This window comes from Lingula anatina, chromosome 2, assembly GCF_051362555.1.
Source record: "Lingula anatina isolate TDL-2025a chromosome 2, LinAna3.0, whole genome shotgun sequence".
Classification (NCBI taxonomy): Eukaryota; Metazoa; Brachiopoda; class Lingulata; order Lingulida; family Lingulidae; genus Lingula; species Lingula anatina.
The window spans coordinates 34,465,250-34,493,190 of NC_141768.1; the positions used below are offsets into that span (position 1 = coordinate 34,465,250).

A 27,941-nucleotide genomic window follows, 5' to 3' on the forward strand; every position below is an offset into this window, starting at 1 on the left:
TCAAATTTCGAAACATTTCCATAAGATTAGAGTTACCATTTTCTTAATCAAAACTCTGACATAATGATTTCAAGGGCGTTAATAGTGCTTATCACAGGGAAATCTTTTACGGGAAGATTTTTTTGTCTATATCACACGAAAAGGGGTGCCATACCTTGTTTTTGTGTTACAGTGTTATATGCCGAGTTTTAACAAAGAAACTTTATTAGCCACACATTTACAAATTTAACCCTATCGGGTATCATTTATCTGTCTCCTACATTTATTTTCACATTAGTTTCCTAATAATGCCTCTCGATATGAGTAAGTTTTCAAAAATCTACTTTTGAACTCTGGTAGATCTATTCACAACTCAAAACAATCCATAAGCCTATGCAAAATTTAAAACATTTCCATAAGATTAGTTTTACCTTGTCTTGGGTTTAACTCTGGCAAGTTAACAGTGTACAACACAGTGAAAACTTATACGGACAGATTTTCCCATACAGATATATATGTCTGGCAGTGTGGGAGGAAAATGAAAATTAAACTCTGGTATCAAGAAAGCACGCGATCTACTTTTTACTTCACCGGAGTTGGCCAGTGAAGTTTTCGCTCTGGCAAGCTCTTGTATCTGTTTCCTGGTCAGATGAGGCTCTTTCTGTAGAGCAACAGATGTCTAATGCCAGTTTTGTGTATTTAAATTATACATATATTTCTTTTGGCATTTTCTTGTGGGCCTGCAAAGCAAGAGATTAAAAAGAGTGGCCTACGGGGCTCCGGACATGTGTCAGCTTTTTCATGTGGAAAAGTCTATCACAACTTTCACTGTACATCACTCAAATATATTGTATTTCAACAGAAGCACGTGAGGGGAAAACTATATTACTTTACAGATGGAAGATGCTCTGGCACGTGTCATGAGGTATCCAGTATTGGTAGAATATCTGCGGGGAATGTCTGGAATTATGTCAGTAGTAATCCGTTAACGCTAAGTTCTTGCATTGATCTCGTATTACGCCATTCAAAGGCCTGGGGTGTTTACGTGGGTATTTCAAGCTAATCAAATAGACCGAAATGAGATTTTCACCTGGTAATGATGCCCAGAAATAGAAAAATGGTTACTTAAATCAATGTTGATCTGAACCTTCCAAGAAATCTGTAACTTTGATTTTCGGTGTAATAATTACAGTTCTCGCATCGCTATCTGAGTGAATATATCCATTGCATTAGCGCTATCTGTTGCATTGCTTGTGGTTGAGATTCATTTGTAGCACCGTTTTGATTGCTTTTGGTTGAGATATGTCTATATATTTTTCCTTAAACATTTCAGGTTATTGGTTGTGTTACATTAATAGTACAGTGAACCCTATGTGCTATGCCTTGTGCAATGCAAACTTCAGACGGACTTACTGGAGAATCTTAACGTGCAAGTGGCGACGGAAGCGCCAACAGCAACGACCGGCCCCTCGGCTTGTAAGGCGAGCAGCAGCCTATTCGAGGAGATGATTTCTCAGTTATTTACGTATAGTGCATTCAAACGTAGATGAAGAGGGAATTTCATGAGGCACACTTTGGCCTTGTTGTCTGAAGAAGAAGAAACGTCTGCGAAGTGGAACTGAGGTGCTTATGTTCACAAGTGTGGAACTAACAACGCTAGTATTACTAAAAGTAACAGAAAAAGGAAGAGATGAAGAGAAAAAAATTGAAATATGGTGATCATTATTGATTATTGCTGGTAACAACGCCCACTTTCGTGGCTGATTGGATGGCGGCGGGCATTTCATGGGGACATTTTTTTCCTCACATCGTCTGTAAGTAAAAGAGACCGTTCGTGGGATTTTTGGTGTCTCGACACGTTTTGCGATACATAAATATGTATAAAAGGCATGCTACAACTTTTTTCCGCTAATGAAAGTACTGCCCAATGCTCACATATTGTGCTTTGGCGCAATTGGACTGAAAAGGGGGGGTATATTAAATAGTTATGGAAACGTATGTTCATGAGATATATTTCAATTTTGGAGGTCGATATGGAGATTTTTAAATTAAGCGCTAGAAATCGTAAGTTGCAGTAAGAACGTTTTTAGTTATTAAAGTTCCTTTTTTTGTTGCTTTTTCGCTCTTAAATCCCATGAAAGGCCACCTAAAAAGGTAATGTTCAACTGAGAGGCATAATAGATTTGCAACCCGCATTATTTGCCGTTGTTGTGTAAGATAGCCGGCTTATAGCATAAGACTTGGAAAGTTTGCATTGACAGTTGTTGAACGAGTGCATTCTGATAAGATCTATTTTGGTTGTTTGAGAAGTCGAACGAGTGAGGACATTTTATTAAAGTGTTGTATTCTGCAGCGAGCCAGCAGTGTATTGTACGTCGCATATCTAACAGTACTGCAATTTTCCGAAGGGTTACTTTGGTTGACAGGTCGTTCAAAGTATTTAGCCTTTTTCTAGACAACTCAAGATAGAGATAAAAATTGTATTTTTGGATATAATTTTCTATAAATGCAAATTTCAAATACTAATATTGATCTGTTATTTTACAACAAAAGGAATACATAAAGGTGTGCACCATGCAACTGTATTATTTGGTTTTCAAAACGTAAACCTAGCGATTTCAAAGCGAATTTTTAATGATGTGTCATAAAGCATGGATACTCTCCTGTACATTTCCAAGAATAATAATTATGAAATGGCTTTCAACAAATGCTACATTTCAACAAAGTGGTAATTTTGGTACAAACAGAACACTTCAATCTTTCCTTCTTCCAAAACCCAAAGTTTGGTATCTTTGCACATGTATACTTGTGATCAACACAATGAATTTGGAAAGAGATTGAAACCCCATGTCATGCAGTTCCAATGGACGTTCATCAATTCACTTATCAAGGTACCAAAAACTGATCACTTTTGTAAACTAACATTCTATTTTAAGGACTTGTTTGAAAGCACATTTCGGCTCTTTTGATCTTGGACATAATAACGAATTTGTTATTATGTCCAAGTTTTGGTTGATTATTCTTGGCAAAGCATTCAAATAATGATGAATAGTAATTAAGTTGCCAAGTTTTTATCAGATATATCATGCAAGAATAGCTTTTTTAAAGAGAATTTCTACTTAAATAGGCGACAGTGTCTAAGTTAAATTGGTGCATATTTGGAAAACAGTTTTTCAGCATGAATTGAGTAAAAAAAAACATACAATCTGAAATTAGTAAATGCAAGAAGTGTTTAATATTTTGTAATGATCTTTCTTGACGAGTGATGCAATGGCACCATGACTAGCTGCATCTTTGTAATGACTGTTTTTTTAAATGAATTTTTATTTCATTTTATGAAATGTGTACATTTGAAAAGACTTATTTACAATAAAGTTTCGTGAAAATAACTTTTTATTATGCTTCACTAGATGTTAAAGCAAAAAAAAAACCACTTTATAGTAAAAGATTAAGTTCTTCAGAGAAATGTTCTTGCTTCTCTGTTCTTGTAGTCAAAACATAGCAACAATAATTAAAAACATTCATTTCCAAGTTCATGAAGCAGTTTATGAGGAATAACTGAAGTGTTGGCTCCAAAAAATTCGGAAACGATTGCCAAAACTCAGCTGTATGAGTATAATATCTCTAGAAGGTAAAACACTAGTCACCTGTCAGTCTGAGCATGCATACATACACCCCATTTCCATAGATTAGATCGACCTACTTTGGATCGACCTAACTCCCTGGGGGTTCGCGCTGAATAGCTGTCAGCCGGGCGGACACGAAATTTAATTGCCCCTTACGGCTTGTAGTGGGCGGGGACGGACACTTAAGGGGGATTATCTGACGGTAGTCTGGTGAGACTCCCCGCGGTGATAGATCGATCTAAAGTTGTGGGAACAGACCCAAAGACACCATAAAAGCTATAAGTGAATGTACTTAATAACAACCCTTGCTCTGCTGAGAGAAATACAAAAGATAAGCACCATTATAAAAACAGATCATATTGTCTGCCAGTCATTTACCCTGATGTGTCTTCTTCACCAATAATGTATTGTGAAACACTACTTTATCAAATGACCACCCAAACCATCAGGTCTTTTTATCTTTCTTAACTGATTTAGTATCAATTTCAATTGCTACTTGTATAATACAGTAGACAACAGCAGACAGCATAAAAGCAGAAGTTGGCCAATCTGAAAAACAAGCAAACATATGAATCAAAATTTGCAATCATATTCCAATATCCAAAGGAAAAAATAAGAGACATTCTTTACACTGAAACAAGTTCAGATCCAAGTATCACACTGTCCACTGTCTGCCGATCTCTCTCTCTCTCTCTCTCTCTCTCTCTCTGACACACACACACACACACACACACACACACACACAAAAAAAAAATTACAAACAGGTTGGAAAAGCACTTGTTTTAAAATTCATGCATACATACATACACGCACGATACATACAAATCCCCACCTAAAACACCTACCACCAAAAATGAGCCTTCTGAAGTATATTTTGCCTGCATCGCTGCCACCTACAAACACCAAGCTGGCCATACTGCAAAAGATGAAGTTAGGAACCAGCAATGCTGCAAGAAACCTCCTCTGCCAACTGGGAGACCAGTGCTTCTTCTGAAGAAGTAATCACATGAGTGACCCTGTAAGTTGCTGTAGCTCTGGCATAAACTGGTTGTACATGGGGTCTCATATTTATCTTACAAACTGACATCAAAGTGGGCAGGGCATTGCTTTTAATTTGACTGCGCATTGTGTTCAATCAATCAATGCATAAATATTACAGGAAAAAGAACTGGGTTCCCACACCTAGATCGATCTAACAGGATCGATTCATCTCCGAGGAGTTTCTGTAAAGCAGCTTGAGGGCTTTCAGCTAAAGCGGCTAAGATATCTGGCAAGCTTACTGAAGCTGCTCTAAATGATAATTAATTACCCCTTAGCAGCTTCAGTAGGCGTGACAGACATCTAAGCTGCTTAAGTTGATTGCAATTTAGTGAGAATCCCCTTGGAGATAGAGTGATCCACAGTTAGCACAATAGCGTCTGGGAATGGTCCCTTATACATTTTTTAAAGTTATAGAATTAAAACCAGTAGATCTACATGTTCTGTGGAATGAGATAAAAAGGCACATTTTTTTAAACTTCTGCATACTCACCATCATCCTTTGAACAGCTACAGAAGTAATCGTCTTCCTTCCAATCACTTCCATCACTACCCCTGTGAAATTCAAGATACTCCACCAAGCTAGGTATACCTCATTCCCGTGCCAGTAGTACACAAAAATGAAGCAGGCAGCTGTGGCCAAGAGCTGAGAAAATAAACCATGCCTGGATCCACCAAGAGGAATGTAAATATGCCTGAAAGACAGATGCCAATATTAAGGTAGATCGGTCGTTACATGTTCCAACGTTTGAATTTTTTGAATTTTTTTTTTTGTTTGAAGAGACACCCAAGTACATTAAAAATTTGCAAAAAAATTGGGGGTCACCGACCAAATAAGAGAACTAGCCCCAAATATGATACACCCTGCATATCGCACTAGTCCCCATTCAAATCAATGGGAAAATGGGTGTTTTCTCACTAAAGCATTATTTTTTATGACTTTCTGACGTTCGAATTTTTTTAAAAAATTTTTTGTGTAAAGAGGCCTCCAAGTACATTTAAATTTTACCAAAAAAATTGGGGGTCACCGACCAAATAAGAGAACTACGCCAAGTTGAAGTGCGCTACACCCTGCGTGACGCACTAGTCCCCATTCAAATCAATGGGGAAATGGGTGTTTTTCACCAAAACGTTATTTTTTATGATTTTTCTAACGTTTGAAATTTTTAAAAAAACTTTTTTGTTTAAAGAGGCATCCAAGTAGATTTTAATTTTGCCAAAAAAGTTGGGGGTCACCAACCAAATAAGAGAACTACGCCAAGTTGAAGTGCGTAACACCCTGCGTGACGCACTAGCCGGAAGTCCCCATTCAAATCAATGGGAAAATGGGTGTTTTTCACTAAATCGTTATTTTTTATGATATTCTTTTTTGTGTGTGTGTGGAGAGACATCTAAGTACATTTAAAACTTTCATTATGTTTAACAGTTGAAGTGAGTATACTCAGCTATTTTCAGATTTGTCAAACTGATGAGAAGGTGTAAGTCATTAACTTTACAACAAAATTATTGAAGAGAATAATAAGGGAAATACTCATGCATATGAAAATAGTTTATTGCCGTTGTTATTTATTAATGAATATAACATGAACGTGACATCGTAAACACTGTGTTGTCAAGTAAAATGAAGCGTCTGATACAAAGTATCAAATGCGGCATTCACGTGCTTGCTTGCGGTGCGTTCAGTACACTTTGTTTACACTGACAAGTCAAGGTCAGAAGTGCACAATTTTTCTGTATAATATAACGCAGTTTCAATTTTGATTAGTCAATTTTCTTCAAGATGTAGACCCTATGGCCATTTTCTGAACATTTGTATAAGCTACGAAATATTTCTCAGTCCAAATGAGTGGCGTTACGACGCACTTCCGGTTTTCGTCGAAATCTAAACTACAGCAGCACATTCAGGGCGTTCTACCTCAAAATGTACGCAGCCGCTTTGATTGGAATTTACAACACTTATTCTTTACATGACATAGCACCTACGTGCATAATTTGTGAGCTTTTGATGTCATACATTTTCTAGTGCCAATTCAAATTGGAAAAGGAGCTATTCCGACGATTTCTTGAACAGGCAAGTCTATGAACGTGCTACAGTTGTCGTATGGAATCATAGTCGACAAACGTTGTCGAAAATCTGTATCGATCATACAGAGTTACAGACAAGTTGATAATGTGTGTTTATCTTATAGATAATTGTTTTATTTCCTCAAATTGATAAAACAGACTGAAGTGTCGTTAGAGACGATTGACGATGCGCTGAAATTGCGCAAATCGTCAAATTACGTAACGACCGATCTACCTTAAGTGCAAAATCAGGGCCAGTCTCACAAAAATAAAAATAAAAATAAAATAAAATAAATAAATAAAAACTTAAGTCAAAATTTGATCTTAAACATAAAATTAAAGAATAAAAATTTTGGTCTTCTAAAATCTAACTGAACTGAAGCAATTTTTCAATGTAAAACATGTCATTTTGTACACTTTGTTTAACAATTTTCATATTTCTAATTCAGTAGACTACTTTTTATTTATTCTGGGTAAAAGTAAACTAAACTTTTAGATCTGAAAGTTAACACCAGCTTTTGATTTCAGTAGTTTTGGTAAACCATACCAGGACATAACAAGGAAAGAACCAGAAACTAAAAACGAAAAACCTATATCTCAGCATACCTTTATGATGAAATATTAAAAAGGATACTCATACTAAAACAATCAATAAAAAACAGAAACAGGTATGATTAAGGAAAAGATCAATTTGTTATGTTTAAATGCTGTGCCAGGTCCTCTGAAAACTTTTTCATGTTTCAATATCAAAAACAGTGACCCTACCTCTTTAAATGCTGATATAGTCCCCTGTCAAATTGTCTGCAATATAAAGAAAATGTTTTAAATGTTTTTTTTTTCTACAAAAGACCCAGGTATCGTGTATCTCACATGCATGGGTGAAAACAAAGTGCACCACGCCTGGGAATTTTGTTCTAAACATTTGCTATAGTATACACGTACGTTTACGCCAGATACACCACTCATCATCAAGGCGTGTTAGATCTACACTTGCTTCACACTTACAGTATGTATATCACATGCACCTTGCTGACACATGGTGTCTCTACTACTTGTAAACAAGACAAATACAAAGAAACTACAGAACAATGAATGCACAAGTATGCAATAAGTAATTTTTACTGTTCAGAAAAAAAAAAACACGTATGCAGTATACATGTTGTTTGTGCATTAAGTGCCTAGATAATATTTTCACTGCAATCTCAAATTTTAGCATGACTCCTCTAGTTTATCAAAATGACAATATATTAAATTATATTTCTTTCAAAAGTTTCTGAAAGTTATCTCTACATGACCTAGACAAACTTACTGCCACATTGTACTGAAAAGATATAGATGCGAGATGCATATTGGCCCCGCTGGTGGCTCCATCTGGTCAAGCTTTGCAAAACAACTGGGCAACCCAAACATCACCACATATTTTGTCTGGAAAAATTGAAAGTTCCAAAATGCCACACCCCCGAGGGTCCACAGTGGTAAACTGGACAGGAGGTCCAACTGGAGTTGTATGGCACTGAGGTGAACGACATGCAGCAGCAGGTAATTGAAACCCAGCCACCATGTAATTCTAACAAAATCCAGAGCAAGATGGGTAATGCGTGGTTTTGTCCATGGTTGAGGAGGCCTGTTAACCTGTAACATAGAAGAAATTATTTAGAAAAAAGCTGAATTTGCTGTAATAACAAATACATCACAGTTCACTATTATCATTTATCATTTAACATAATCATTATATGCTACCGGTAGCACACAAACACGTAATGATCAATGTTAAAGCAGAGAATATTTAAACAGAAATATCAAGAAGGCTGTTACACGGTGATGCAGTAGCTTACTTTTCAGTTTATAGTTGGTACTTAAACAAGAAAAGTCCACTGTAGCCTTTGTAACAAGAGCTGACTATGATTACTTTTATTAATATGCAGACACTACTGTGTTTGTACCAGCACTAAAAAAAAGCATAACAGACACATAAAAAACTAAGCTTGCCTGTTCTAGAAACTTGTCATAGGTCAAAATTGGTCCCGTGAAAAAAAGCGGGAAATAAAAAACGTAAGTCATCATGTCCATGAAGTTACAGTTCTGGGCCACAGCTCTCAAAGCAGCATCTTCCCTGTGAGGCATCTTCTGTTTCTGGACACTTTCTCCTGTTATCATTTCTTGGCTTTTTATAAACTGGATGCCTTTGGCTTTCTCAAGACAGAAGCTGATGTACCTTAGGTTTGTCATGGCAATTGTGAAGACAAAGAGGTAATACTTTGTTTCTAAGACATCATCATCCACTGCCAGTCTCTGAAAACACATGAAAGAGTAGAACTACATGTGACATGACATGTTTGATACAACATGCAATAAACTCAATCAAAACAAACTCATCTATAGCATATGAAAGTGACAGAAACAACCAATTACTACAATTAAAGGAATTACTAGCTTCAATTCAATAAATTATAAAGTATTCTTTCCAGGAAAGATTAAAACTTTCAACAGAAGTGAACCAAGGTAACTACATAACATAATCATCGTGTGAATTTTTACTTGAAGGTAATTAATATTTCAAACATGAACAACTCTGGAGAACAGCCATATACTGACCAGCCACTGCACGGTAGCTTCATGGTTGAGAGTGGCCAACAACAAGAGGCATACTATCCACACAAGTACAGAACTCCCTGACATGGCTGTGACAAAACTGATAGCACAGTGCAGCAGTAGAATCAGCAGCTGCTTCAATCCCATTATATACCACACCACACCCACAGTGTACAGGACAAAAAACTGCTTCCTCAGCTGAATTTTATATAAATGTGAATGTGTAAAAACAAACAAGCAAAACAAACATAATAATAATAATAATAATATATTATAATAATATATAAAACAAATGTTTGGTTTTACAAAATTTACTTTTTAAAAACATTTCCTTTAGATGTAGTATTTCATGCATGTTCACTGTTTTGAAAGCAATACAATTTTTATGTACTCTAGTCATGATACTGGTTCTCTACTCTTTTTTCTAAACATAGTGCCATGGAGTAGAGAACTTTATCAAAAGTAGTGTCTTAAAACTATAGTGCTTATAAAACAACCAATACAGGAAAACACTTACAGTAAAAGGAAAATGCTTTTGAAAACATCTTTATTAAATATTTAGAAGATTATATAGAAGATTTATGGTAACGTGTAACTCTCTTCTATCCAACAAGTGCTTCAAATACCATTTATCAGAATCAGTGACAAGCTAAACTGTTTGTTTTTAACATCCTGTACACTAAAATAAATACCTACATTCCGACATTTCCAGTTCACCAAACTCCCTATTATGCCATGGGCAATGTAACATGGTAGCACTATCCAACCCCAGGCACTGAACCAAAATTCCCACTCAAAATTGGAGACATCCTAAAATGAAGAAAAAAAGTTCATGGCTTATAAACAGAGTAGGTGTTTGCAAACTCAAGCAACAGATATGTGAGTCATGAATTAAGTACTCGGATGTAAAATTAGTAACCAACAAACACAGCGTTGTTACATGCAAACTCGGCCAAACTCTGACACTATGTTTATGCCTACTAATTTTACGCCCAGTTATTTAATTTGTGGCTTGAGGCCTTAATTTGGACATTTGTGTTCCCAAATCTAAGGCATAGTAGCATATAGCATTTGCTGTTTACGAGGCCTGTGTACTGGGAGCTAGAGTGCTTGCCTCAGGGGGGTGTCTCGATAGTCTGAAGGTTCATTGGTCCGAAGGTTCATTGGTCCGAAAAGTGGTAACATTTTCATCGATTTTTTACTCAAGGGTCATTGGTCCGAAGGTTCTATAGTGAATATTCGGACCAATGAACCTTCGGACTATTGCTACGGCCCCTGCCTCAGGTGCCTTTAAAGAAAATATCGGGGCCGTAGCGATAGTCCGAAGGTTCAATAGTCCGAAGGTTCATTGGTCCGAATTGTTCACTATAGAACCTTCGGACCAATGAACCCTTGATTTAAAAATCGATGAAAATGTTACCACTTTTCGGACCAATGAACCTTCGGACCAATGAACCTTCGGACTATCGAGACGCCCCCAAAATATATCTACTAGTTAATAGGTTGAATTTTAAAATTATCTAAATCTACACTACATGTACCTTGTAAAGTGTGGTCCCCAAAACAGTCCATCCTTTTCTAATGTCATAAGGACTGAGGTATTTTCTAAATTCTACAAAGACACAGTTAATGTGCAATCATGATACATATAAAAAAGAAATAAAAAGGTTATATTATGTTTTCACAACCACCACTAAAAAATGACAGAAAAGCTTCGTACATTTAACATTATTTTCTAACGCTAAACAATTTTGTGTACTACGTCTACTGGTACAAGTCTACTTGTAAATATAAATATAGTTATATCCCAAATAACCAACTGAAGTACTGTATCACCAAATTAATTCCAAAAATGACATGTTATACATATGATTTTGAAGCTGTCATGTGTATTTAATACCAGACTGGAACCCCCACGGCCCCAGGTACGTACCAATTGAGGCTAAGATTGTATTCTCAGTAATGTAAACCACGGCAGACAGCCAGCACACCCAGTAGACGGTGATCTCCCACACTGGCAGGGTTGAGATTCCCATCTGTCTCTCTGGAGAAAAGATTCCCAGCAGATCTGCATCTCTTTAATCACAATCTTTAATCACATCACGTGCACTGTTAACGGATGTAGAAGTTCATGCGAAATATTTGAAATCATAACAGGAGCAAAAGAACACGGAACTACCGGTAGATTTTCTTGGCTAATTTATTAGCAATACTACGCATCGATGTTATAGCAGGGTATTACCGAGTGAATGACAGATGACATGCTCACCTGGTCGCAAACTTCATCAGCCGTGGAGAGGAACTCAGCGACGCGGGTCAGACAAGAATTAGGTATATGATAACTCAAGTAAAACACATGAGAGGAAAACAACAAATGTCAAGCATTACATAAAACGTGAAAGAGAGGTTACAGTACAACTTGCACTGTTATACCTGAGTAAACGTCTGCTGTGTTTACTGGTATGCGGTAATGTAGCTGCCATCACGCTCGGGTGTCACCTTAATTGGTAAATAAACCAGGTAAATTAACCTAAAAACACATAACGACTTAAGACTACCATAATAGTCTGCCATAACGCAAAAAAGAAAAAAAAATTTAACAGATTTCCTACAATCCCCATAGACCCTCATGGAGAAGAATTTATGTAAAATTAAGAATAAATTTTAATTAAATTGTCATTTTATGTTGTCTTTAGGTTAATTTACCCTGTTTAGTAACCAATGAAGGTGACAACTGAGTGTGGCTTCCATTATTCATTTATGTGCTTCTGAATTTTCATCATTAAGTTCACCTATTTAACTATTCATTCTTTTGCCCCTTTTCGTTTAGGATGAAAAAGACAGGGGCAGTCTTGGAGGTACTGAAGTCTTGTCCTGTTAAGTATTCATACTACAGAAGACCCGGTCAGACACTTGTTGCTCCACATGGCACCCGTTGCCTGTATTCTACATGTAGGACAGCTCCATGTGGGACTTCTAAACATCTTGGAAAAGCTCAGTTTTGTACACTTCCTGGCACTCATTGCTGTGTAAGACAGCCTCACAACAGTGCAATTCCAAAGGACAGCAGACGTTTTTTCAGTGCCGCTAAATGTGGAAAATATTTTTTAAATGGAGGGACGTCTTGTACTGGAAGATATGTTGGATACAGTCACTTTAGTACAACCTCTGGTGCTGAGGACAGGACAGTGGTTATTATTGGGGGAGGAATCAGTGGTCTCACCGCCGCATACTACCTTACTAAAGTAAAAAATCTTCCCTTTGATAAGGTACAAATTTACATGTGAATAATCCCTATTCAGTTTTGTAATTGTTAAGTTTTTATAATATCCTTGGGATTACCATTCATTTACAGGTAAAAAACAAAATTATTTTTAACAGTTTCAATAATGGTCCTATAATTTATAGGTTATAGAATACACTGCAGAAAAATTCTTAAAGTTACTTATTGATTTTTAATAATGTAATTACTGTAATAGATGTTTGCTTTAGAGCATATACATATCATGCTTTTTATAATTTACATGTGGATGTTATATATCAGTTTTTAATGGCTATTTCCTTATTGCCCAGACTTGACATTCACACCAGCTATGAGTCAACTCGATATGATCTTTTTAATCATAAAAAATTATACCTCATTTTCTTTACAGATAGTTTTGTACGAGTCCAGTGATCGTCTGGGAGGTTGGATTAACAGCTTGCAGCTTGATGATGGAACAATATTTGAGCAAGGTCCCAGAACGATACGCTCTCCCACAGCAACACCAGCTGCACGTGCAACAATAGAGCTGGTACATGATACTGTCTGATGTTTTTCACTTTTTTGGTGGCAAATAAAGGTTGTCATTTTCCATCAGAAAAAGGTTGTTATTTTAAGTATAACCTTAGGAAAGGGGAAACACAGATTCTAAAATAATACTTTGCTGTCAGCTTTCTTAAAATGATTTTGTTGTTAATTTGTAATTATTATTCTATACAGGTAGAATCACTTGGCCTTGTTGAAGATGTTATTGCAGTTACTACTAAAGAGCCAGCTGCAAAAAACAGATATATCTATGTAGATGGGAAGTTACATGCACTACCTAACAGTAAGGGAATAGTTTAGGAAGGTTTCATTTTTCATATTGTTTTTAAGTGTGAAAACTGTGAAAGGAAAAAATAATAGTATTTATCTTATACTTTCTAATAATGTTAAGCAAAAATATTTTATTCTACTATTCTTAGACTCCTGCTAGAAAGACAATCATGTTTGAAAACCATAGTTTAAAACATTTTTAAACATTCTAATGGCATGTAGTGTATCATGTTTGAAATCATCTCTCTAATGCTTGTCTAAAAATTTTAAGGGTGTCCATTTTATATAATTCCAGGTCTCTTTAAGACTTTGTCAAAGCAGTCACCATTTTCTAAATCCTTAGCACACTATGTTTTCAAAGAAATGTCAATCCCTGCAAAATCCACCTCATCAGATGAATCGGTCTATGATTTCTTTTCAAGAAGATTTGGTGCAGAGGTGAGTTATTTATTTATTTATTTATTTATTATTCACATAAAAAGATTCATACATACAGAATGACCGGTGACTTTCTAGTTATACTTCTTGAAGATGTTACAGTCTGATACCCTATATATATAAAAATTCTGGAAAGCACCATGCAGCCTTAAGTGAAATTTATTATGAGTTATAAATAAATAAATAAATTGACAATGTAACATCATATTTTAATATTTTGTATATTTTATAATATTTTAATATTTTAATAAAGATATGTGTTTAAAAAGTGAAGTACGTACATTTGTCAGCTTCTGTTGGCTTATAATTTGTGCATGTTTCTATTAAAATCTTTGCTGTGCAATTTATATTTCCAGTTGAACATGGAAAGTCTGTTAGTTAGCTTAATATAATAATAACTGCAACCTTTGTCTTGTAATACTTTTCACCAGGTCACTAACTATGCAGTTGGAGCATTGTGCAGGGGGATTTATGCAGCAGATACCAAACTGTTGAGCATGAAAGCATGTTTTCCATCATTGTTAGAAGCAGAGAATAAGTATGGCTCAGTGATTAAAGGGATCTTAGGTGAGCTAACTATTATCTTATATATAATATGTATTGAACAGTTATCATACAAGAAGATTTGGAATGCATTCATACTAATTATACTGTTGGGTTTTTTACAATCCCTGCTATTTTCAACTGTAGCTTCAGGGAGCAAAACCTTAGAAAATTATTGAAATTAAAACAAAGCCCAATCAGTAGATATTCAATAATAAAATAAATGTTTGGGGTAGATGAATTCCAACATGGTGTGTGTATGGTTAAAGGTTAAGCAAATTAAAATTGCAATTATTATGACAAGTTGAAACAATTATAACCCATTTTTGTATAGAACACACATTCATAGTGTACTACTCATGTATTTTAGGTTCACTGACAGAGAAAACAAAACCACAAAATGTGGATTCAGCTGGTGACATACTCGGGCCAAATGGTGAGAGCAGAATGTTACAAAGAGCTAAAAATGAGAGATGGTCAGTGTGGTCGTTGCAAGAAGGGCTGTCTCAACTCCCTGTGGCTTTAGCTTCTGAGCTAAAGCGAGATCATAGAGTAGATGTCCAACTTAATACCTGTTGCAAAGAAGTCAACTTCAGAGGGTCTAAAGCCATTGTAAGTCTACTTATTTGAAATTTGTCATTTATATACAACCAATTTTATCACCAGGTAATATTAAGGTAGTGACATGTATTCAGATCTCCACCTGCCTGAACCTCTAGTTTCAATATTATTTTTTTGTATTTTCGGAATAGTAGTATTTGTTATTAAAAACTTGTAAAAACGACAATTATGAAAATGTTTTCACTTTATTCAAATAATTTTAAAACATCACAGTTGCAAATATATTTCATTGTCAGGTACAAACAGAAAAAGGATGTGTGGAGGCAGATTACATATTTTCTTCAATATATGCAAAAAGTAAGCTGCCATATGCAACCATTCTATCATAATAACCAAGATATTGGCTGCACCATAATTTTCCTATGTGTCTAAATGTAGGTCATTACTCTGCTAAACTCTCTAGGGAGTGAATTTAAAAGAAGTTATAAGAAAAAGTATGTTTTAATGATTATTTATATACAAATGTTAAATAAATTCTGGATTAATTTTGTTATCTTTACTGAAATTTTAACTCCAAGTTTTTGTTATTTCTTTATTTTTTAACAATTGTAGCTTTATCTCAGCTCCTCACTGGTGTCAGTAAGTTGACCAGCCTGCTCCACTCCATCCAAGCTGTCACTGTGGCTGTTGTCAATCTGGAGTACAGCGACCTGGAGTTTAAAGTGGAGGTAATTGTCAGCATTTGCAAATGGAAGTTTGATTACATCTAAATGTTGTCATTCAAAAGAATGGCACATTAAAGAAGCTGCAACAGTCAATTAAGACGATTAAGACAATGGAATGAAAGTACTAAAGCATATGTTTGATAATTATCATATATATATATATATATATATATACACAATCAACTAATTTACTTGTGAATGGCTACACACTTTTCAACTCCCTGCACATCCAGAAAAGTATCTGATTTTCATTCAATTTTTTAACTACTGGGTAGAATGAGGGGCACACACCCAGACTCCTACTTAAAGCTGTGTGCCTTAAGCTTGGGCACTTGCATTTTTATTATTATTATTATTATTATTTTTTTTTGAATGCCCACTTACATCTCTACAATACTCTCAATACTCTACTTTGAAAAATCTGTATCACAGCTCAGCAGTTTATCAAGTTTTAACAAGAAAGCCATAAAAGCCTTTATGAATGATTTTGTAATCAAAATGACTCTCTTAGACCCCATTCCCAGAGATTAGAGCGATCTACTTTAGATCGACCTAACTCCCTGGGGTTCACGCTAAATGGCTGTCAGCCGAGCGAGCACGAAAGTTAATTACCCCCTTACAGCTTGTAGTAGGCGTGAAACATTTAACCCAGATTATCTGACAGTAATCTAGTGAGACTCCCTGCGGGGATAGATCAATCTAAAAGCTCTGGGAATATGCCCTTAGTATGTTATTACATATCTACAATTTCACCAAAGTCAAAAATTACAAGAAATGCAAGTCTGTCCTATTCAGGAATTGTGGTAAACTTTTATTTAGGTGGACTCTGCTTTAAATTACAGGTATATTGCTAATTGTCTTTTGTTAATTTTGTTTGTAGGGTTTTGGACATCTTGTTCCTCCTGATCAGCCATCCAATGTAATAGGTGTTATATATGATTCTTGTAGTTTTCCTGACAGAGTGGTAGGCAACCGAACAGTATTCACAGTAAGTACCTTATTTTATTATTTTCCTAACATTGGGCTATGTCTATAACTTTTGTCCATCACTGGCATGTAGATCAGTTAAGACATATTATAGTCAGTGGTGTGTATAAGGAAAATGGTAAACCTGGAAATTGTGCCCCTTTCTTAAGATGACACCATGACCTATTTGTTACTCTGGTGATCCAAACAGATGATGGAAAATTATATTCAGTAAAACCTTGACATTGAAGAAATACTGCCATACTTGCTAACATAAAAGCCTGTATTGATATTTCAGTGTATGCTTGGTGGAACTTGGTTTAAAGAGCAGTTTGGAGATCCAGATAAAGTAGATCCAGACTACCTTACATCATTAGCCATTTCTGCACTACAAGAGCAATTGGGAATAACACAACCTCCTTGCAGAACATACATTGGGATACAGAAAGTAAGCAAAACAATAAACATATAATTGTACCACCAGCGTTTCGGTCCCGTCCGGATCGTTCCGCCGGCTCCGCCGAACGGCTACCGTTACCCCTTCTCCTCCTAGACGGTAAGGGCCCCCGTACCCATCTCATGGATTTAGGTCACCTATAATCTCAACTCGTTCCACGTAAAATTTGGGCTTTGTCGGTATTGGGGTCTGGGTGTGGCACTCATTGCAATGCACCCTTGTCTAAAAATGGCAAAATTAAATGCTAATTATCTACCCTACGGAAGGAGTTATGGGAAAAATTTCTATAGACGGCTTTCCAAAAGTCATATGTGTAGATTTCAAATATACCCTTGGGTTTGACCTTTGACCTCTACTTCAAGGTCAAATGGGCCAAAATTTTCAAAAAAATGAAATTTTTTACGAAAAAAATTTTTTTTGCCCTGTTATTCAGACACCACACAGACTTAACCAATAATATTATTGGAAAGTGTTACCCTTCAGGTCATCTTTCATTTCCATGAATTTGGGGTCAATCGGTGCATTTTCACGGGAGTAGCGGCCATAAGATACCGAAACTGAAAACTGTCTCTAATTCGGGAACCGTTAATGCTAGAGACCCATTCTTTTTTGCATTTTGTAGAGCATGTAAAGCCCAACACTGGAGGTGGTCTCGGTTTTTTTGTATTCCATACGGTTTTCGAGTTACGCTGTATCAAAAAGTACATATTGGTGGTAAAAGCAAAATGTGCAGTACGGTAATGGATAATAAATTTTGAACTCTGGAAAAATAAAACATAAGGCTTGGCAAAGCAGACAACTTGTGTTCAAAAATGACATTATTTCATCAAATTTGAACTTCTGAAACTTCAGAGCACCTCCTATTTCAAGAATTTTGACCAAAATGACATTTTCTTTATTTTAATTAATTTTTTCTGTACGAAATTTAAGGCACATTATGGTAACTCCAAAATTATAACATCTAGTCCCTTATATCTCCAAAACTGGCAGAGATAGGTCCATAGTTACTATTGAAGTTGAATAGGAAGTCATATACTGGCAATCTTACTATGACCTTGAAATTGACCTTTGACCTACTTTTCACCATGAACTGCACTTTGCAAATTTTTCTTCCCTTTTATCTCCAAAACTGGCAGAGATAGGTCCATAGTTACTATTGAACTTGAATAGGAAGTCATATACTGGCAATCTTACTATGACTTTGAAATTGACCTTTGACCTACTTTTCACCATGAACTGCACTTTGCAAATTTTTCTTCCCTTTTATCTCCAAAACTGGCAGAGATAGGTCCGTAGTTACTATTGAACTTGAATAGGAAGTCATATACTGGCAATCTAAATGTGACCTTAAAATTGACCTTTGACCTACTTTTCACCACGAACTGAACTTTGCAAATTTTGCTTTCCTCTATCTCCAAAACTGGCTGAGATAGGTCCGTAAATACTATTGAACTTGAATAGGAAGTCATATACTGGCAATCTAAATGTGACCTTAAAATTGACCTTTGACCTACTTTACACCATGAACTGAATTTTGCAAATTTTGCTTTCCTTTTATCTCCAAAACTGGCTGAGATAGGTCCGTAGTTACTATTGAACTTGAATAGGAAGTCATATACTGGCAATCTAAATGTGACCTTAAAATTGACCTTTGACCTACTTTACACCATGAACTGAATTTTGCAAATTTTGCTTTCCTTTTATCTCCAAAACTGGCTGAGATAGGTCCGTACTTACTATTGAACTTGAATAGGAAGTCATATACTGGCAATCTAAATGTGACCTTGAAATTGACCTTTGACCTACTTTTCACCATAAACTGAACTTTGCAAATTTTGCTTCCCTTTTATCTCCAAAACTGGCAGAGATAGGTCCGTAGTTACTATTGAACTTGAATAGGAAGTCATATACTGGCAATCTAAATGTGACCTTGAAATTGACCTTTGACCTACTTTTCACCATGAACTGAACTTTGCAAACTTTTCTTCCCTTTTATCTCCAAAACTGGCTGAGATAGGTCCGTAGTTACTATTGAACTTGAATAGGAAGTCATATACTGGCATTATAAATGTGACATTAAAATTGACCTTTGTCCTACTTTTCACCATAAACTGAACTTTGCAAATTTTGCTTCCCTTTTATCTCCAAAACTGGCAGAGATAGGTCCATAGTTACTATTGAACTTGAATAGAAAGTCATATACTGGCAATCTAAGTGTGACCTTGAAATTGACCTTTGACCTACTTTTTATCATGAACTGAACTCTGCTAATTTCTTTCTCTTTTAACTTCAAACTTGACAGAGATAGGTCCATAGTTACTCTTGAACTTGAATAGGAAGTCATATACTGGCAATCTAAATGTGACCTTGAAATTGACCTTTGACCTACTATTCACCATGAACTGAACTTTGCAAACTTTTCTTCCCTTTTATCTCCAAAACTGGCTGAGGTAGGTCCGTAGTTACTATTGAACTTGAATAGGAAGTCATATACTGGCAATCTAAATGTGACCTTGAAATTGACCTTTGTCCTACTTTTCACCAAGAACTGAACTTTGCAAATTTTGCTTCCCTTTTATCTCCAAAACTGGCAGAGATAGGTCCATAGTTACTATTGAACTTGAATAGAAAGTCATATACTGGCAATCTAAATGTGACCTTGAAATTGACCTTTGACCTACTTTTCACCATGAACTGAATTTTGCAAATTTTGCTTCCCTTTTATCTCCAAAACTGGCTGAGATAGGTCCATAGTTACTATTGAAGTTGAATAGGAAGTCCTATACTGGCAATCTAAGTGTGACCTTGAAATTGACCTTTGACCTACTTTTTATCATGAACTGAACTCTGCTAATTTCTTTCTCTTTTAACTTCAAACTTGACAGAGATAGGTCCATAGTTACTCTTGAACTTGAATAGGAAGTCATATACTGGCAATTTACTGTGACCTTGAAATTGACCCTTGACCTACCTTACTAAGAACTTAAATTTGATTGTACCATATATATTTTTTGCAATAGTTTAAAAATTCTTGTTGATTGCATTTTTACAGCTTGTCAAGCACAAAACTGGTGGCTGTGTCCCTTATTTTGTGTATGTGGGGGTCTATACGAATGCGTTTGCTCCAGCTGGTGGTACAATATTTGGAGGCGGTATCGCCTCTCTGATCCTCTAGTTTTAATTATTTTTTTCTGTACGAAATTTAAGGCACATTATGGTAACTCCAAAATTATAACATTTTGTCCCTTATATCTCCAAAACTGGCAGAGATAGGTCCATAGTTACTATTGAAGTTGAATAGGAAGTCATATACTGGCAATCTTACTGTGACCTTGAAATTGACCTTTGACCTACTTTTCACCATGAACTGAACTTTGCAAATTTTGCTTCCCTTTTATCTCCAAAACTGGCAGAGATAGGTCCATAGTTACTATTGAAGTTGAATAGGAAGTCATATACTGGCAATCTTACTGTGACCTTGAAATTGACCTTTGACCTACTTTTCACCATGAACTGAACTTTGCAAATTTTGCTTCCCTTTTATCTCCAAAACTGGCAGAGATAGGTCCATAGTTACTATTGAAGTTGAATAGGAAGTCATATACTGGCAATCTAAATGTGACCTTGAAATTGACCTTTGACCTACTTTTCACCATGAACTGAACTTTGCAAATTTTGCTTTCCTTTTATCTCCAAAACTGGCTGAGATAGGTCCGTAAATACTATTGAACTTGAATAGGAAGTCATATACTGGCAATCTAAATGTGACCTTGAAATTGACCTTTGACCTACTTTTCACCATGAACTGAACTTTGCAAATTTTGCTTCCCTTTTATCTCCAAAACTGTCTGAGATAGGTCCGTAAATACTATTGAACTTGAATAGAAAGTCCTATACTGGCAATCTAAATGTGACCTTGAAATTGACCTTTGACCTACTTTTCACCATAAACTGAACTTTGCAAATTTTGCTTTCCTTGTATCTCCAAAACTGGCAGATATAGGTCCGTAGTTACTATTGAACTTGAATAGGAAGTCATATACTGGCAATCTAAATGTGACCTTGAAATTGACCTTTGACCTACTTTTCACCATGAACTGAACTTTGCAAATTTTGCTTCCCTTTTATCTCCAAAACTGGCTGAGATAGGTCCGTAAATACTATTGAACTTGAATAGAAAGTCCTATACTGGCAATCTAAATGTGACCTTAAAATTGACCTTTGACCTACTTTTCACCATGATCTGAACTTTGCAAATTTTTCTTCCCTTTTATCTCCAAAACTGGCAGAGATAGGTCCATAGTTACTATTGAACTTGAATAGGAAGTCATATACTGGCAATCTAAATGTGACCTTAAAATTGACCTTTGACTATTGAACTTGAACTGAATTTTGCAAATTTTGCTTTCCTTTTATCTCCAAAACTGGCTGAGATAGGTCCGTAGTTACTATTGAACTTGAATAGGAAGTCATATACTGGCATTCTAAATGTGACCTTAAAATTGACCTTTGACCTACTTTTCACCATGAACTGAACTTTGCAAATTTTGCTTCCCTTTTATCTCCAAAACTGGCAGAGATAGGTCCATAGTTACTATTGAACTTGAATAGGAAGTCATATACTGGCAATCTTAATGTGACCTTAAAATTGATCTTTGACCTACTTTTCACCATGAACTGAACTTTGCAAATTATTCTTCCCTTTTATCTCCAAAACTGGCAGAGATAGGTCCATAGTTACTATTGAACTTGAATAGGAAGTCCTATACTGGCAATCTAAGTGTGACCTTGAAATTGACCTTTGACCTACTTTTTATCATGAAGTGAACTCTGCTAATTGTACCACCAGCGTAGGCGCTGGCGGTACACATGGTTTTAGTCCCGACCCGTATGTTCCGCCGGCTCCTGCGGCTCCGCCGGCCCCTGCGGCTCCGCCGCCAAGTCACCGTTACCGCTTCTCCTCCTAGACTACTAGGGCCTGCGTACCCATCTCTTGGATTTAGGTCACCTATAATCTCAACTGGTTCCACGTAAAATTTGGGCTTTGTCGGTATTGGGGTCTAGGTGTGGCACTCATTGCAATACACCCTTGTCCAAAAATGGCAAAATTAAATGCTAATTATCTACCCTACGGAAGGAATTATGGGAAAAATTTGTACAGATGGCTTTCCAAAAGTCATATGTGTAGATTTCAAATATGCCCTTGGATTTGACCTTTGACCTTTATTTCAAGGTCAAACGGGCCAAAATTTAAAAAAAAAAATGAAATTTTTTACGAAAAAAATTTTTTTGGCGCTGTTATTCAGACACTACACAGACTTAACCAATAATATTACTGGAAAGTGTTACCCTTTGGGTCATCTTTCATCTCTGTGAATTTGGGGTCAATCGGTGCATTTTCACGGGAGTAGCGGCCATAAGATACCGAAACTGAAAACTGTCTCTAATTCGGGAACCGTTAGTGCTAGAGACCCATTCTTTTTTGCATTTTGTAGAGCATGTTAAGCCCAACACTGGAGGTGGTCTCCGTTTTTTTGTATTCCATACGGTTTTCAAGTTATGCTGTATCAAAAAGTACATATTGGTGGTGAAAGCAAAATGTGCAGTACGGTAATGGATAATAAATTTTGAACTCCCGAAAAATAAAACATAAGGCTTGGCGAGGCAGACAACCTGTGATCACAAATGACATTATTTCATCAAATTTGAACATCTGGAACTTCAGAGCACCTCCCATTTCAAGAATTGTGGCCAAAATGACCTTTTCTTTATTTTAATTAATTTTTTCTGTACGAAATTTATGGCACATTATTGTAACTCCAAAATTATAACATTTAGTCCCTTATATCTCCAAAACTGGCAGAGATAGGTCCATGGTTACTCAGCCATTCCACGAAAAAGGGTACAATTCTGAATAATACCTGTCGCAGCTTATTTTCAGTAGTAAAAGCATCTGCAATTTAGCTTTTTTTAGCCTTTTTTAGCAGGACCCGATGTGTTCTACTTAAAAAACAACAATTGATATAGTACCACTTGCTTTGACGGGAACCCCGGGGGTCTATATGCCGCAAAAAGCACGATTTCGACGTGTCGCTCCGGTATTATAGCTGATTCGCCACAAGAAAAAGTTTATATTTTCCCGTATTTTAGTGTTTTTAGTCCTCAACTAATTTGAATTCATGTTTCTTTTTATCATACATGGTGTTCTCTGACGAATTTGTTGGTTAGTTACGTCACTGTCATAGTTTAATCAATGTCGCTCAGTAACCCCTAACCTCCGTAACGCTTTTTTAACTCAGTGTAAGAATAAAAGAAAATGCTCTTAAATGGCCTTCCTGTGCATTTTTCAAACTCTTAATACATGAAGTTTAATAAAACAGTGCTATTTGTTAATTTTGAATGATGCGATCCATCATAGAGAATGTTAACTCACAAAAGTCGGGGTGTCGCATTTAAGAGCCTAACCTCAGTAACGAACCAAATTTGAAGAAAATGTTGTTTTAGAAAGTTAAAAACATCATTTTTGTTAAGCAAAGACCAACTTCTTCCTAAAAAATTCATTCAATAGTTATGCAAAGTTATCCCGAGGATAAAAACTGAAAAAGAGTGCGTGTCACCTTGCATCCGTTATGCTAACCTCCGTTACCGAAATAGGTTAATTGTTATAAAAATGACTGTTAATACTTTTAAACGTTATTTCTGTGGTTTTGTGAGTTAGTTCTGATAATAGAAGTAGTTCTACTTCTATGTTCTGATGTAGTATGCATTCATACGGCTTGCTGTTAAAGACATTACCCCGTATTAATATAGATATAAAATATACATATATAGCTGATAATTCTATCAAGATAAGCTAACCATTTAAGTTTTTACTCGAGTTTGCTATAAAATCGAGGGTAAATCGTGATTTGTTTTTTCAAATTGATTTCCATTTGTCACTTGACGATGCCTTTTTGAACTTATCATTCTGATTTTAAGCGAAATGAGGAGTTTTCAGGATTGTCTTGGCAAGAAAAATGGTACTAGCTGACATCAGTACTAGCGTATATGTAGCAGACATTATTTTCGCGGGAGACATATGGCGAAATATATTAAGCAATGAAGCAACGCTTGTATTTATCAGGTAGAATTGCGGGGTTATTAGGCCCTATTTTACTGTTTCAGTAGCACATAATAGTTTTTAACATCTTCTAGATGCTTCCAGTAACTTTAAATGGACAATTATCCGCAAACACGTGTCTATTGTCGGCCTACTTGATTGTATACATCAACTTTCTCGGGTATTGTGTTGTTTTTTACTGCCTATAGCTGCGATCATGTACATGTAGGTTTAATGTTTTGTTATTATGTAACGTTTGTCGTATCTGTAATACTACAAATTCCGAATTCAGCCTCTAAAGTCTACTTTAAGCTAAGAAATATCAAAACAAATATGATTGCTATTAATGACCTAACCTCCGTTACGAAATTACTCATTTTTCATTTGAACATTGGATATGCGTGTGCTCATTGATCAATGCTCATATCATAATAGATTGATTGCACTTTGTTCATAAACAAATAGTATGATAAAAAAGAAAGTCTGTCCACAATGATTAATAAAATATTTAAATTTGAATATCTCAGGCTTTGTATTTATAGAAAACGAGCCACTTATTATCAATGTGTTTGCACCGCATTTTCTATAATTGAAGAGAAATCTTAAATGGGCAATAATATTTTGAATACATACAAAATCTTAATAATTGAATCAAATATGGAGCCTGTGACCTTTGGCATGATTGAAATATAACCTAATTTAGATGTTACCTAACCTCCGTAACGAAAAAAAATACTGTACCATGTTTACACGTGCATATTTCTTTAAATACAGTAATGGTGTGGGTTAAAATTCTTCTACTACTCTCTGAATACCTCTTCATCAAAATAATATAAAAAGTTTTCCAGTTTTGCAAAGTTCATATCACTGCATTTCTTGTTTTGAAATTGTACCCCTTTTCGTGGAATGGCCGTACTATTGAACTTGAATAGGAAATCATAATTATACTGGCAATCTAAGTGTGACCTTGAAATTGACCTTTGACCTACTTTTCACCATGAATTGAACTTTGCAAATTTTTCTTCCCTTTTATCTCCAAAACTGGCAGAGATAGGTCCATAGTTACTATTGAACTTGAATAGGAAGTCATATACTGGCAATCTAGATGTGACCTTGAAATTGACCTTTGACCTACTTTTCATCATGATATGAAGTTTACAAATTTTGGTTCCCTTTTATCTCCAAAACTGGTAGAGATAGGTCCATAGTTACTATTGAACTTGAATAGGAAGTCATATACTGGCAATATAAATGTGACCTTGAAATTGACCTTTGACCTACTTTTCATCATGAATTGAATTTTGCAAATTTTGTTCCCTTTTATCTCCAAAACTAGCAGAGATAGGTCCATAGTTACTATTGAACTTGAATAGGAAGTCATATACTGGCAATATAAATGTGACCTTGAAATTGACCTTTGACCTACTTTTCATCAGGAATTGAACTTTGCAAATTTCCGTTCCCTTTTATCTCCAAAACTGGTAGAGATAGGTCCATAGTTACTATTGAACTTGAATATGAAGTCATTAGAGGCAATTTACTGTGACCTTAAAATTGACCTTTGACCTACTTTTAACCATGAACTTAACTTTGCAAATTTTGGTTCCCTTTTATTTCCAAAACTGATAAGATACGCCCATAGTTACTATTGAATTTGAATAGGAAGTCATATACTGGCAAACTAAGTGTGACCTTGAAATTTATGTTTGACCTACTTTTTATCATGAATTGAAGTTTACAAATTTTGGTTCCCTTTTATCTCCAAAACTGGCAGAGATAGGTCCATAGTTGCTATTGAACTTGAATAGGAAGTCATATACTGGAAATTTACTGTGTTTTGAAATTGACCTTTGACCTATTTTACTATGAACTGAACTTTGATTGTACCATTTTTAGTTATATATTTTTTTTGCATATTTTGAGAATTCTTGTTGATTGCATTTTTTACAGCTTGTCAAGCACAAGACTGGTGGTGGTGTCCCTTTTTTCTGTGTGTGGGGGTCTATATGATCGCGCTTACCCCAGCTGGTGGTACAATATTCGGAGGCGGTATCGCCTCTCTGATCCTCTAGTTTCTTTCTCTTTTAACTTCAAACTTGACAGAGATAGGTCCATAGTTACTCTTGAACTTGAATAGGAAGTCATATACTGGCAATTTACTGTGACCTTGAAATTGACCCTTGACCTATCTTACAAAGAACTTATATTTGATTGTACCATATATATTTTTTGCAATAGTTTAAAAATTCTTGTTGATTGCATTTTTACAGCTTGTCAAGCACAAAACTGGTGGCTGTGTCCCTTATTTTGTGTATGTGGGGGTCTATACGAATGCGCTTGCTCCAGCTGGTGGTACAATATTCGGAGGCGGTATCGCCTCTCTGATCCTCTAGTTTTTATAATTTTTAATTTTTATCTACGTTTTAGAATAATTATTGTGAATCGATAGGTAATTGTATAAATATATTTTGTTTCTTTTAGGTGGGACTCAACCTCTTCCCATCATGCATCATTGGTTTCAACAGCCTCCCCAATCTCATCCCAGACAAAAAAAAAAAAAAAAAAAAAAAAAAAAAAAAAAAATCAAAATTTGCTCATTTTTTTCCTATCATGTAAATCAGGGTTGATTATGCCATGATACAGTATATTTTTATACAGCATTTTTAAGTTTGTGTCAAAGCTTTTTCACTGCAACATCATACATGTATCAACATGTTGACGCTTCATTGTTTCCGTGTGTGAGGGGGGCATTTTTTGTCTTAACTTCAATCTATTTACAGCCTTGGCTTGCTTAAGACAAGACTGCTAAATATAGATTGATATTGGGCACCAAAGGGACATAGCTAACAGTCATTATTGGATCATTTGTTGACGCATGTCTATCATTGAAAATGTGTATATTGCTTGTATATACTACATCTAAGAACCAATATGGAATATTGATTTAAATTTTTTGGCTGTGTTTCAGGACTGCATACCACTTTACAGAGTTGGTCATACAGAGGTTGTACATGAGATATTTCAGCAATGTAAAGAAGCTTCCTTGCCATTGAGTCTGCTTGGTTCATCATACAAAGGAGTTGGTGTGCCAGATTGCATTTTCAATGCCAAGCAAGAAGTTATAAGAATTGTGAAAAAAATTAACTCAAATTGAGAAAAACTGTCATATCACTTCTGTGCACCATGAATGAATGAGAGTGCTATGTGATACTTGCCTTCAGATCTGACAGAAAGCAAGTGGGACAATTTAGTAAGAATTATAAATGTTACCTTTGTTTAGAAGTCCTTCACATAGAGCGAAGATGATATACCAAGTATCATCAAACATTAATTTTTTTAAGAATCCACAAATCAAAGTAACCAAAAGATATAATGATAAACAGACACTGGCAGAAATGACCATGAGCAGCAGAAGGACATAAGTGGCTGTTTGAAAAATGGTTATGAAGCATGTATGTTCAGTTAATCAGTGTTTATTGAATCATTGTGAAGTGCATTTATTGATAGTGATGTAGATATTAACAAATATTTTCAAAATCCAGTGCACACAATTACATGTAAAATAGGGGTGGAAGGGACCAGTACATGAATATTTATGACTTCCAGTCTATTCATTTAACACAATGAGAAATACAAGATTTATGTTATTAAAGGAGTTGAAAAAATAAAATCATACAATAAAATCATAACTCTAGGCCGAGTAGTTTTAACTTAAAATCAAAGCACAAATGAAATGAGACTTTTATGTGTGGATTCCAAGAAGAAAATAAGCAAG

The 27,941-nt window shown here is 35.6% G+C and overlaps 3 protein-coding genes across 6 annotated transcripts in view; 2 read left to right on the forward strand and 1 right to left on the reverse strand.

The window, feature by feature from the left end:
- Nucleotides 1-3,368, forward strand: part of LOC106178019 (muscarinic acetylcholine receptor M1) — a 33,365-nt gene extending 29,997 nt beyond the window's left edge. For both annotated transcript variants that reach the window (XM_013561008.3, XM_013561007.3), the window contains one exon: nucleotides 1,313-3,368. In XM_013561008.3, coding sequence (XP_013416462.2) covers nucleotides 1,313-1,488 — 176 coding nt within the window. In that variant the 3' untranslated portion in view covers nucleotides 1,489-3,368. The remainder of the gene's footprint in view (nucleotides 1-1,312) is intronic.
- On the reverse strand, nucleotides 2,449-11,404 carry LOC106178007 (protein-cysteine N-palmitoyltransferase HHAT). Its single transcript, XM_013560985.3, has 10 exons — nucleotides 11,233-11,404; nucleotides 10,841-10,911; nucleotides 9,996-10,109; nucleotides 9,303-9,497; nucleotides 8,697-8,999; nucleotides 8,017-8,339; nucleotides 7,473-7,508; nucleotides 5,137-5,338; nucleotides 4,451-4,595; nucleotides 2,449-4,154 (listed from the first exon to the last, which is right to left on the reverse strand). The coding sequence occupies exons 1-10, from the start codon at nucleotides 11,333-11,335 to the stop codon at nucleotides 4,051-4,053; spliced, it is 1,596 nt and encodes a 531-aa protein (XP_013416439.2). The 5' UTR covers nucleotides 11,336-11,404; the 3' UTR covers nucleotides 2,449-4,050.
- A 72-nt stretch (nucleotides 11,405-11,476) lies between these two features.
- Nucleotides 11,477-27,860, forward strand: LOC106178018 (protoporphyrinogen oxidase). Of its 3 annotated transcripts, none has more exons than XM_013561003.3 (12): nucleotides 11,477-11,630; nucleotides 12,130-12,568; nucleotides 12,953-13,093; nucleotides 13,282-13,390; nucleotides 13,673-13,815; nucleotides 14,247-14,382; nucleotides 14,729-14,970; nucleotides 15,216-15,276; nucleotides 15,532-15,647; nucleotides 16,525-16,632; nucleotides 16,909-17,058; nucleotides 27,135-27,860. In XM_013561003.3, exons 2-12 carry the CDS (start codon nucleotides 12,131-12,133, stop codon nucleotides 27,318-27,320), a joined length of 1,830 nt encoding a protein of 609 aa, XP_013416457.2. In that variant the 5' UTR covers nucleotides 11,477-11,630; nucleotide 12,130; the 3' UTR covers nucleotides 27,321-27,860. The 3 variants fall into 3 exon arrangements, with proteins under 3 accessions (XP_013416457.2, XP_013416460.2, XP_086859253.1); XM_013561006.3 differs by having other exon boundaries at nucleotides 11,544-11,819; XM_087003127.1 differs by having other exon boundaries at nucleotides 11,544-11,806.
- Nucleotides 27,861-27,941: the final 81 nt, after the last annotated feature.